Here is a 13,325-nt window from a genome sequence, read left to right as displayed (position 1 = left end):
TGAGGTGTGGTATCTGAGAGGTGTTTGAATTTCCATTTCTCTAATCAGTAGTAACTTAGAGCATTTTTAATGTAACTATAGATAACTTTGATTTCTTCTTCTGACACCTGCCTGTTCATATCCTTTGTCCATTTATCAAGTGGGAAATGGCTTGTATTTTTATAAATTTGGCTCAGTTCTCTATATATTTGAGAAATAATGCTTTTATCAGAGGAACTTGATATAAATTTTTCCCAGTTTCCTATTCTCCCTTTAATTTTGGCTGCATTGTTTCATATAATCAAAATTGTCCATTTGACTTCCCATGACCCCTTCTATCTCTTGATTGGTCATAAACTCTTCCCTTATCCGTAGATCTGACAGGTAAATTTTTCCATGCCCCCCTAATTTGCTCATGGTATCACCCTTTATGTCTAGACCCTTTACTCATTTTGACCCTATCTTGGTATATGGTGTGAGATGTTGGTCTATGCCTCATTGCTACCAAACTGCTTTCTATTTTTCCCAGCAAATTTTATCAAATGCTGAATTCTCACTCCCAAAGCTTGGATCTTCAGGTTTATCAAACACTTGGTTACTATAGTCATTTACTTCTGTGTATTGTGTACCTAATTTCTATCTCTTAACCACTACCAGATTGTTTTGATGATTACCACTTTGTAAATCTGGTACTGTTAAGGCCACCTTCCACCATATTTTTTTTCCCCTGATTCCTTTGATATTCTTGTTCTTCCAGATGAATTCTGTTATTACCTCTATCTCTACAAAATAATTCTTTGGTTGTTTGGTTGACATGGCATTGAAAAAGTAAATTAACTTAGGTAGAGCTATCATTTTTATTACATTAGCTCCAGTTTGTGATGAGTTAATATTTCAATAATTGTTTAGATCTGTCTTTATTTGTGTGAAGAATATTTTATAATTGTGTTCACTTAGCCTCTGGGTTCACTTGGCAGGCAGACTTTCAGTATTTTGTGCTGTATACAGTTATTTCAAATAGAATTTCTCTATCTCTTGCTTCTGGATTTTCTTAGTAGTGTTATATACAAAGTATGATGATTTATGTGGGTCTGTTTTATAACCTGTAACTCTGCTAAAGTTGTTCATTATTGTTCATTAATTTTTTAGCTGATTCTTTAGAGTTCTAAGTCATCATTAAGAGTGATACCTTCCCATTTCCTATTTTTGTTCTTCTTTATTTAGGTATCAAACCATATTTGTGTCATAAAAGATTTGGTTGACAAATGGTAGGTTTAACCTACCGTTCAAATAGTTTATATATTATTGGGATTAGTTGTTCCTTAATTGTTTGGTAGAATTCCCTTGAAAATCCTTCTGATTCTGGGGATTTTTTTCTTATGGAGTTCATTGAGGGCTTGTTCAGTTTTCTTTCTGTAAGATAAGGTTATTTAAGTGTTCTATTTCCCTTCAACTAATCTGGGCAGTTTATATTTTTGTTACTATTCATCCATTTTGCTTAGATTGCCAGTTTTACTGGCATATAATTGGGCAAAATAACTGATAATTGCTTTAATTTCATATTCATTGGTGGTGTATTTTTTTTGATACTTGTAATTTTGGTTTTCGTTTTTTTTAATAAACCATTGGTTTGTCTGTTTTGTTGTTGTTGTTTTTTTTCATAAAACCAGCTCTTAGATTTATTTTAATACTTCAGTGTTTTTACTTTCATTTTTATTAATCCCTCCTTTGATTATCAGAATTTCCAATTTGGTGTTGAATTGAATTTTTCTGTTGTTGTTTTTTTAGTGTGGGTTTTTTTTGCGTGTGTGTTTTGGGTTTTTTTGGTAGTTGCATGCCCAATGCACTGATCTGTTCTTTTTCTCTTCTTGATGTATGGATTTAGAGGGAGAAATTTTCCTTAAACTAGTGCTTTGGATGCAGCTCACAAATTTTGGGCTGATGTCTCACTGTGGTTGACATTCTCTTTAATGAAATTATTTTTTCTATGATACGTTCTTTGACCCGTGTATTCTTTAGGAAATGAAAAATCATTTCCAATTTATTTATTTATTTTTATTTTTAGTGAGGCAATTGGGGTTAAGTGACTTGCCTAAGGTCACACAGCTAGCAAGTGTTAAGTGTCTGAGGCTGGATTTGAACTCAGGTCCTCCTGACTCCAGGGCCAGTGCTCTATCCACTGCGCCACTTAGCTGCCCCTCCAATTGATTTTTATTTTATGCTTCCATGGCCCATTATTCAATATAATTTTTTATTGATTATGGTATGAAAGGGTAATTCAGTATTTCAGGTTTTCTGCATTTTGTTATGAGGTTTTTAATGCCCTAATATATAGTCAGTTTTTGTGATAGTGCCATTTATACCTTGAGAAAAGGTATTCTTCCTTCTATTCCTATACAGTTTCTTCCAGAGGTCCATCATATCAAAGTTTTCTAAGATTCTATTCATATCTTTAACTTTCTTATTTATTTTACTCATCTAGTTCTGATAGTGGAAATAGAATAGAAAATTTGACTTTCAAATACAAGACTCAAGAGAACCATAAAAACATAAATAGGAAAGAGAAATCATTAGGGATTCAATAAGAAATTATCTACATTCCTGCTGGGTAAGATGATAGTTGTAACTACTGAGAAATGTATGCTTTTAAGGGTTGTTAGAAGTAGTATACATAGAGTATATGGATGTGAGTTGACTATAATGGAGTGGTATCTCAAAAAAATAAAATTAAAGGGAAAGAGGAATTCATTGGGAGATAGGGGAGTGAGAGGTAGTCTTACTTTGATGACTAGTAGATGCTGAGCTCCATATATGAATCTGATAATAGCAATGGCAATATCACTTTTGTTGTTCAGTAATGTCTAACTCTTCGTGATCCCATTTGGGGATTTCTTGGAAAATCTGCTGGAGTGGTTTGCCATTTCTTTTTCCAGCTTATTTTATAGATGAGGAACTAAGGCAAACAGGGATGTGACTTTCCCAGGGTCACAAAGCTACTATGTTTCTGAAGCCAGACTTGAACTCAGGAGGTTGAGTTTTTGTTTCCACTGAGCCACCTAGTTGCCCATGCATAACACTTGGACATTTTCAAAGGGTTTTACTCTCAACGGTGTGGTATGTTGTATCATATATTAATAGCCCCATTGTTCAGATGGGGAAATGGAGACCCAGAGTAGTTATGGGAATTGTCTAATAGCATATAATTATTAAGTCAGGTGGAATTTGAACTTAGATACCTAAAGATTGAAAGCTGGGTTTTCTTTCTACTATACCACAAAACTCAACCCTTTCATTGACTTTACATTCCAGTTTCATTTTTGCTTGATTTAGTAACATAAGATCAGATTTCAGCTATTATTATAATATTGGATTGTTCTGTTAATGTAAAATTTCTAATACAGACTAGGTGTTAATTCATTTTTTGTATATGTATAGTTATAGTTATTGATTAATCATTTATCAGCCTATAGCCTATCATTTATTAGCCTACATTATTCCAAGAAACCATAATACAATCATTCATAGTATTGTATGTTTCATGTAAAATTTTTGTATTGAAAAGGAAATGGCATTTTAAAGAATTCAGGCTTTAAAATAATAAACTGACTATGAGTGTACAAAAATACAGTTTTAAAAGTAGCTTTTGGTTTTAGAATATATTTAAACACTTAATTTCTATAAGATTAGGACTTCTTTGTGGAAATGGTGTTTTCTATTATTAAAAATTTACTGTAGGTCAGTGCAGTCAGTATATATTCATTAATTTTCAAAATCATTTGTAGAGGACAGCTGGATGCTAATTTCCAATGCTTTTAATATCAATGTGTCAATGACGATTTTGTATTTTCTGCTTTAAACAGCTTATTCTAAGTCAAGAAGACCTGACTATGATCTTTAAAATGTTGTACGAAAACATATGGATTGAAGATCCTAATCCTTCAGTACCTGTAGTCAGACAAGAGTCTAGTATTGTTAGTGGTCTAACAACTCATCGCTTTTCTGGAGGTAGGTTTTTAAAGAAATAGTACCGAACCATGTCATTGTTAGTATTTATTACTTTTGAGAATATATGAGCAAGAACTGATTTATTAATACTTGCATATCTTCCCAGGATTACCTGGTATAAATATTGCATTGCCATTTTTATTATAATAAATAAAAGTCAGGTGTTAACACAATTCTCTATTTCTTGTTAACTTTTGCTTCTTTTTCCTTCTCCCATGATTCTCAAAACCTATTTATCTATCTCACCTGACTTTGTCTCACATCTCCAACTTTCCATTGCACATTTCAAACTGTATGTCCAGTAGAGGCATCTTAGACTCAACATGTCTAAAAGTGAAATCTTTTTTTTTCCCTTCCAAACTCTCTTCTCTACCAAACTTCCCTATTAGTGTCAAGATCACTACTGTCCCCTGGTCTTACAGGTTTATAGCCTATCTCAACCTTAACTGCTAACTCTCCTTCACCTCCCATATCAAATCTGGTGCCAACACCTATTGATTTTATATTTATTATCTCTCTCTTGTGCACTCCTTTACTCTGACACACTTTCATTATCCTTGTATCCTTGTCTTCATTACCTCATACATGTTTCTTCCTAGTCCGGTCTGTCTTCCACTAAGCTGCCTAAGTAATCTTCCTGAAGCGCAAGTTTGATTGTATCACCATCACTACCACCCACCTCAGTAAACTTCATTGGCTCTCTTTTATCTCCAAGAATCATATATAAAGTTCTCTATTTGTCTTTTAAAGATCAAAACAGAGAAGGAAAGGGAAAAATTATTTTAAAAAACACTTTGGTTATATAGATACTTTTTCTGATCAGAATGATGTTTGGTCCTTGTTTTTTATTTAAAGTGGTGCTGCAGTTCAGAGTGTACTTGATTCAAAGTCAAAGGACTTGAGTTAAAATTCTGACTTTTCTGCTACTACCTATAACCTTCGGCGAGTCATTTAATATCTCAACACCTGGGTTTTTTTTGTTTGTTTGGTTGGGTTTTTTTGGTGAGGCAATGGGGTTTAAGCGACTTGCCCCGGGGTCACACAGCTAGTAAGTGTTAAGTGTCTGAGGCGGGAGTTGAAGTCAGGTGTCGGGGGCAGCTAGGTGGCACAGTGGATAGAGCACCAGCCCAACACCTGTTTTCTTAGCTATAAAATAAGGGTTAACAGTGAAAGAGAGCGAAGATGTGTAGCTGGCTATAAGCATTTTGTTTTCTATGTCATGAATACTTGGAAGATTTTTTTTTATGAATTTGTGATTTTATTGGTATAGGGAACTATGAGGAATCTCTCTATCATTACACTGCTACATATCTTATAAAGAGAGTTGCCTGACATGACTTGCTTCACTTAATAAAAACAGTATGTGTCAGACAGCACTTGAACCCAGATTGTTTAACTGCCTTACTAGGTGAATTAAACAAAGATGGGCCTTTGTTGGGGGACCAGCATGAGTTGCTATATTATTTTATTTTAAACTTTGATTTACTTGGCAAAAATTCTTCCACCAGTACATTTATAACAAATTATATGTTTTTGTGTGTGTGTGTGTGTGTGTGTGTGTGTGTGTAGTAAATCTTCCAGCTAACTCCCCTATTGTTGGATGTTATAATAAAAATATTAATAATAAATGCTAGTGAAATCATATCTTTTTTTCTCACCATTGTCTCTGGTATCTTTGATTAATGAAGTTTTATCATATCTATATTATACGTTCTCATCTGCTAAAATCAATATCAAAGCTAAAGCTTTAAAAAAAGTGTTTTTTTCTTTTTAATTCTTAAGTTTTCCAATGTTTCCATTTCTCTAAGGATCAACTTTAGTGACAACAGCAGTGGTGGAAACACATTCACGTGTACCACGTGTTAAGACTACATTAAACCTCAATTTCAGAACTGACTATATGACTTTAACTGTGTACAGTCCAGATCCTAAAAATGTAAGTAATGGAAGCAGATAAAAATATCAATGTTATTTTTCAGTGGCATAGTTTTTATATCAGATTTTAGACCAGTTATGAAAAAAAGTATATGACTGTATGAGATTACTGAGGTAGAGAATATAGAAAAGGGAGTGGAGGATAAGAATAGAACTCTGATTGAACCCCTCATTAGTGTGTTAGGAGATAGATGAGAAGTCAGTGAAGGAAATGGAAGAGCAGTTAAATTTAGAATTACAGTATCTGAAGCTGGGGGAAGAGGGGTGGTCAATTTTGTCAAACAACAAAGTTAAGAAGGGTGACTGAAAAGGGGTTATTGTGTTTGATAATTAGGAGGTCATTGGTAAGCTTTGAGAGAGTAGTTTCATTAAAAAGGGTATATACAACTTTTTCAAGATGTTTTGCACTAAAGGAGACCAAAGACACATGAGTGGGATAGAAGGAACAAGGGAAAGATATTTATGGGCCTGGAGAAGCTGAGGTGTGGTTTATAGATGGAAGGAGCGATTGTATCCAGGGAGAAACTGAAGATACAAATACATTTAAGATAGGAACTGGGGTTTTTTTTTGTCTCCTTTTTTTTCATTATTGCATCTTCAATGCCTACCACTGTACCTTGCACGTAGCATATTTTTATTAAAATTTTTGTTGGATTAAATTAATTGCTTTCCTTATTAGTGGGCAAAAAATTCTGATACTCTAATATTGTTTGCATTGCCTTAAATCACAGAAAGCCAAGGTTTCATATGTAATAATTTAGTCAATAAATTACAATAGAATAAATTTTAAAATTTTATGGTTTTTTCCCCTTAAATTTCAAAAACTATATTGAACCACTTTTCGTTACAGTAGGTTTGTTTGTTTTTGCTTTTAGGGGGAGTAGAGGCGAATTAATATTTGTGCTTATTTCTTTTCCAAATAGACTTCCTTTGTAAATGTTCGGGATCCTCATTTGAAACTTGCAGAGTTTAAATTGGAACAGATTTTAAGTGTTGGGAAAATGTTTACCGATGACTCAGTATTTTTTTCATTCTCCTTGAAACACTGTATATTAGAAGATAAACAGAGCCATATCCAGAAAGCAACTCCACAGTATGTATAGTAACAATTTTCTGAGTTTATAGTTAAAGAAAACTTAATTTATTAATATTACAAATCTTTTATAAAAATGTCACCTGCAAATCAACTTGCAAAGTAATTACTACCAGCAATGATAATAATTGATATAAAATATCATTTTAAATATGGTGGCACTTCAAACATGATCTCATTTTATCTCCACAATAGCCCTGGGATATTTGTTCTGAATATGCTTTTGTACTTCTTTTACACATGGTAAACTTGAGGATAAGAAAGTTTGTTTTACTCCATGGTTACAACTAGGAAATAATCTTGAGGCAGCAATTGAAAGCAGCATATTTCTGATACCTAAGTCATCTCCCTTTCAACTGTACTACAGATTATTATCATTGTCATGTTAGGTAACCATTATTAAGCTACTGTATAGTATAGTACATTATCTTTCTCGATTGTGTATATGAGATGTAATGGAGAGCCTTTGGTGAAGTTTCATCATGACAAGAACTACCCCTTTTTATGTCTTATGAGTTCTATGAGTATAAATGAAACCACCAGAAGAAAACTGAAGGATTACAAAGAATTACATTGTTAAAGATTACAAAGTCCTGTACAAAAAACCTTTGGGGGAGCGATTATGGGAAACATACAATTAGGGGGATCAGGATAGGCCTTCTGTAGGAAGTGGCAGTTGAATTAAGCCTTGGGGGGGAAAAAAAGCTAAGGAATCTCTAAAGTGAGAATGAAGAAGTGTATTCTGCACATAGATGATTGTCTTTGTAAAGTCAGCAAGCATTTATTAAACACTTACCATGTCCTTGACACTGTGCTAGGCACTGGGTTTGCAAAGAACGGTAAAAGTCTCTTTGTTGTTGTTCAGTTAGTCATATCTGACCCTTTAGGACTCAATTTGAGGTTTTCTTGGCAAAGATACTGGAGCGGTTTGCCTTTTCCTTCTCCAGCTCATTGTATAGATGAGGAAACTAAGACAAACAGGGTAAAGTGACTTCCCCAGGGTCACACAGCTAGTAAGTGTCTGAGTCCAGATTTGTGCTCAGGAAGCTGACCCTTCCTGCTCCAGGCCTAGAATTCTATCCACTTGTTTTCATTCTAATGGGGAGACAATGTGCAAACAACTATGTACATAGAAGATATATACAAATTAAATTGGAGGTCATCCCAGATGGAAGGTACTAGCATTGTGGATCACTGGGAAAAACCTCTTGGATAAGGTAAGGGTTCAGACTTAGAGAAGGTAAGAGGTGGAGAGGAGAAAGAATTTTACTCATAGGAGATAGCCAGTTAAAAGGCATGAAATTGGAAAATGAAGTGTCATGTGTGAGGAAAACAGGAAAGCCAGTTTGAATGATGCATGGAATACATAAAGGAGAAGAAAATTCATTATCTTTGAAAGCTAAACTGGAGCCCATTCATGAAGGTCTATTTATATGTTATCTTAGAAACCAGAGGAAGCCACTAGATCTTCCTGAACAGGGTAAGTAGCATTGTCATATCTGTCCTTTTGGAATATTGGTCTGGCAGCTGTGATGACAATGAGTTGGAGAGGAGAGAAATTGGAGCCAGATAAACTGGGAAGGTATTGTAATAATCCAGGTGGGAGGTTATGAGAACTTGTACTAGGGTAATAGCTATGTCAATAGAATGGAGCAGAGATGTATGTGTTCTTACCGAGTTGGAATCAAAAAACTTGGTAAGTTATTAGTTATGAAGGATGAGGAGGATAAGTTAGGGGTGAGTGGGATTCCAAATGAAAGCTACTGGAAAGATACTAATATCTTTAACAGAAATGACATTAGGAAGTTCAGGGGAAGGAAAGGGAGCTTGGGTAAGAAAAATTGGTTTTGCAGTGCACATGTCCAGTTTGAGTTGGCAATGAGAAATTCCGTTGGAAATGTGGTGCTTGAGGTCAGGAGGACACCAGGGCTAAATAGGTCTGTGAAACCTCTGAATTGAGGTAGTTATTGGACCTATGGAAGTCAATGAGATTGAGAGACTATAGGAAGAAGAAGTGACCTAGGAGAGACCTGAGGCATGCACCAACACACAAATAATACTGCTAAGGATACTAAGAAAATACAGGAGGAGGAGACCATCTAGGTAGAATAGCATGGTCAGCAGTGCCACATGCTGCAAAGAGGTGTAGAGTGAGGAAGATTTAAGAAAAAACAATTGGTTTTAATAATCAAAAGATCCTTGGTATCCTTGGAGAGAGCAAGGGGTTGAGAAGTAAGTACAAGGTGAAATTGAGGAGAATAACTTGGTAGCTTGAGGTAAGTATGGTGGGATCAAGTGAAGATTTTTTAAGGATGAGGGAGCACAAGACACATTTGTAAGAAGGAAGGGGCAATTCTCTAAGACAGAATTATAGAACATTTGGTGATATGACATTTAGTTTTTGTCCAGGTAGTATGCCAAGTGCTAAAAATAAAAGGAATGGCTAAAAAAAAGTTCCTGTTCTCAAATTATTGACTTGATATTTCTCATAATGAGGAATGATGGGAAAAGATCCACTTAGAAAGAATACATAAATAAATGTACACACTAGAGAAAAGGGAGGGTCGGATAAAATCTACCAATGTAATAACTAAAATGAGAAGAGAGCTCAGATTTAGTGCTCAAGAAGGACATTTCCCCAGAAAGGAAGGAGTAATTAAGTGTATTGCCCTTTAATTAGAGAACAGAATTCAAAACAGATTAGAAAGGGGTAGAAACAGAAAGGAACATGAAGTAAATTAAAACTTCATAGAAAAGAGTACCACATGAGATTATCCTAAGGGGATGCTTGGAACAATAAAGGCTGATTTTTGAATCACAGTATTATCCAAATAAAGAAAGTAAAAGATCAAAAGAAGACAAATAAATAGAAAGGAAAAAAATCCTGCATACAAGAGAATAGACAGTAGAATTATGCTAAATGTATTATGGCTGTTAAATGTGTGATTCTTTAAATTACTGTCAATTAATCATGAAAAACCATAAATACTCTTTAATACCAAGGAGTAGATGAAAATTAGAATGAACAAACATTCATGATTTTTAGTCGGAATATTTATATCCTTTTTCTACTCTCCCCTTAAATATGCTGGGGCATATTGCTCTTTATTTTGTTTGCTTATGAATACCTTCCTGGAGCCTTGGTTCTATATTATCATGGTACACAGTGTTGTCCTAGGGCTATGCCCAGCTCTTAATTTCCTACGCTTAAGAAGACTCCCTCATCTGACCCCATGAGGGAGAAAAAAATTTTAACACATGTACCTCTCCTATTATGCACAGCCTCCATCTTTGCCCCTGTCTCTAATGGAGATGCCTCACTTAATTATTGTCCTTATTTGCCTTTTTCTTCCCCTGAAAGCTTGGCAGAAATAATCCAGGAAGGCTGACTCAGGTCCCTGGCACAATATATGCATGAAATCAAAAAAGTGATTATATGTGTCTGAGATTTTCTTTGTTCCATAGTAGAGGAAACTGTATCAGTTACAAATGTTTTTCTGTGGTTAGTGAGACTGTCTTATAAGTACAATAGAACAGGAGTTCTAGATTAGGGGTTAGGTCTTTGGTAAGGACAGTTAAACAAGGACTAATAGAAAGGGAATCATTCAGAAAGGTAGACTTTGCCTGACATTTTTCTGTCCTAAGAAGACTTAAGAGGTAAGCTGGAGAAGTCTGTGATACCAAGGTAGAGGCTTTATATATAACAGTAGCAGCAGCTTCAAGAGCTTTTGGCCAAAATATAGTAATGGGGTAGGACAACTTATGAGACAGAGAGTACACGGCACCCTTTTCTAGAACTGGGTATAGCTGGCACTGATTGGCAACCCTATTGCCCATACACAATTGTAGGTTGCAATTCCAGGGTGGAGAAAAGCATTGGTGGTCAGTTGCAAGGGAGCAGGTGCCCTGTTCATATTTCCAAAGCAAAGAGGAATGTGAGGTGCTGAAGGAGACCCGGGGGCCTTTCTGGGTAAAGACCAGAGTACAGATCAGGAGAGCAGTGACCACACCTATCCTAATATCACACCACATTGGAAGCACCAAAACCTTACAGATCCTCAAAACCAGCTCTGAAAACAGCAGCATGAAAAAACCCAAACTTAGGGCAGTGCCTCCCCACTCCAAGGTGAGCAGAGTCCAAATTTGGCATAAAGTACAAGGCTAAGAAATAGGCTAGAAAAGACGAATTACTGTGGTGGCAGGGAAGACCAAGACTTCAACTCAGAAGCCAATAATGGGGGGAAAAAACTACAACCAAAGCCTCAAAAAAAAAGTGCCCATTGGACCAAAGTCCAACAAAAATTCCCCCCAAAAAGTTAAAGAGCTAAGTGTGCTAAAGAAAAAAATTGGAAAAAGAAATGAGATCAAAGGAAGACAATTATGAAAATAGAATTCATTGCTTGGTAAAAGAGGTATTCCTCTCTCCCCCTCACCCCGCCAAAGAAAACAATACCTTTAAAAAATTGGCCTAATAGTAAAAGAGGCAAAAAAAAATTCACTGAATAAAAGAACTCCTTAAAAAGGTCTCACTGAAGAAAATAAATCTTAAAAATTAGAAAAGGGCAAGTAGAAGCTAACGACTTTATGAGACATCAAGAAATAATAGAAATAGAAGAATATGTGAAATATTTCATTGGAAAAACAACTGACCTGGAAAATAGATCAAGGAGGAATAATTTAGGAGCTAAACAGAAAATTTTACTTTTAAGGTTAAACAGTTTAACACTTAATCATTATTAGGGTGGGTTCTACATACATTAGAAGGATTCTACATAGAAAGAGAGTACAGGAGTGAGTTGATTGTGTTGGGATGATATTAAAAATAAAAGGATAGGCGAGAAAGAGGGATGCCTTGAGAAAAGAGGGATGGGAGAGGAAGATTCAGGAAAAGTCATCTCATTAAAAGGCACATAAGGGTTTTTACAGTGCTTTTGCTTTATCTGAGATTCATGATTGCAACCCCTGACTTTTTTTCTCCTCACTTCACTATACATCAGTTCATACAAGTCTTTCCAGGACTTTCTGAAATCATCCTGCTTGCCATTTTTATAGCAAAATCATATTCCATCACCATCCTATACCACAGCTTGTTTAACCATTCCCCAATTGATGGACATTTCTTTGATTTCTAATTCTTAGCCATCACAAAAAGAGCTGCTATAAATATGTTTGTACAAGTGGGTCCTTTTCCCTTTTGCGGGTGTTTTTGGGATACAAACATAGCAGTGGTATTGATGGATCAAATGGAATGCCCAATTCTAAACCCTTTGGGCATAGTTCCAAATTACTCTCCAGAATGGTTGAATCTTTTCACAATTCTACCATAGTAGATTAGCATCCTAGTTTTCCCACATCCTCTCCAAATCCAATATTTCCCTTTTTGTTATATTTGCCATTCAGATGGGTGTGAGGTGATAACTCAGAGTTGTTTTAATTTTCATTTTTTCATATGATTATAGATAACTTTGATTTCTTTCTCTGAAAATGCCTGTTTAGATTCTTTGACCCATTATCTACTGGAGAATGACTTGTATATTTTTTTTAAGGAGATGAGTAGTGTTTTATATTTTTTTATTTATTATTTGTGTGTGTGAGGCAATTGGGATTAAGTGACTTGCCTAGGGTCACACAGCTAGTAAGTGTCAAGTGTCTGAGGCAGGATTTGAATGCAGGTCCTCCTGACTCCGGGGCTGGTACTCTATCCAAACTTGTATTTTTTATAAATTTGACTCAGTTCTCTATATATTTGAAAAATAAGGCATTTATCAAACTTGTTTCAGAAATTCTTTCCCATTTTTTCTACTTCCCTTATAATCTTGGTTACATTAGTTTTGTTTGTGTAAAAATTTTAATTTTATATAATCAAAATTATATTTAATATTTTGTATTGCCCTCTATATCTTCTTTGGTCCTAAATTCTTCCTTTGTCCATAAATCTGACAGATAAACTATTCCATGCTCTCTTAATTTGCTTATGATAGCATCCTTTATACGTAAATCCTGTACTCATTTTGACTTTATTTTTGTATACCATGTGACATGTTGATCTATACCTAATTTCTGCCTTACTGTTTTCAGTTTTTCCAGCAGTTTTTGTCAAATAATGAATTTTTTGTTCTAAAAGTTTGGATCTTTGGGTTTATCATATACCAGATTATTGTCATTTACTCTAGTGTAATTTGTACCTATTTTGTCCCACTAATCCATCTCTCTATTTCTTAGCCAGTAACAAGTTGTTTTGATCATTACTGCTTTACAGTACTATTTGAGATCTGGTACTGCTAGACCGCTTTCTTTCATATTTTTTTTCATT

The 13,325-nt window shown here is 34.9% G+C and overlaps 1 protein-coding gene across 5 annotated transcripts in view; it reads left to right on the top strand.

Moving 5' to 3' along the window:
• The window catches only part of VPS13A (vacuolar protein sorting 13 homolog A), a 244,393-nt gene that overhangs the window by 116,042 nt on the left and 115,026 nt on the right, over window positions 1-13,325 (top strand). For all 5 annotated transcript variants that reach the window (XR_006352770.1, XR_006352771.1, XM_043963495.1 and 2 more), the window contains exons 35-37: window positions 3,840-3,984; window positions 5,793-5,920; window positions 6,843-7,012. Coding sequence is in view for 3 of the 5 variants with exons in the window: in XM_043963495.1 (XP_043819430.1) it covers window positions 3,840-3,984; window positions 5,793-5,920; window positions 6,843-7,012 (443 nt within the window). In the remaining 2 variants the exon portion in view is untranslated. The remainder of the gene's footprint in view (window positions 1-3,839; window positions 3,985-5,792; window positions 5,921-6,842; window positions 7,013-13,325) is intronic.

The sequence above is a fragment of the Dromiciops gliroides genome, chromosome 1 (assembly GCF_019393635.1).
Source record: "Dromiciops gliroides isolate mDroGli1 chromosome 1, mDroGli1.pri, whole genome shotgun sequence".
NCBI classification, from domain to species: domain Eukaryota; kingdom Metazoa; phylum Chordata; class Mammalia; order Microbiotheria; family Microbiotheriidae; genus Dromiciops; species Dromiciops gliroides.
The sequence above is the reverse complement of the archived record's forward strand: the minus strand, read 5'-3'. Positions and strand labels throughout refer to the sequence as shown.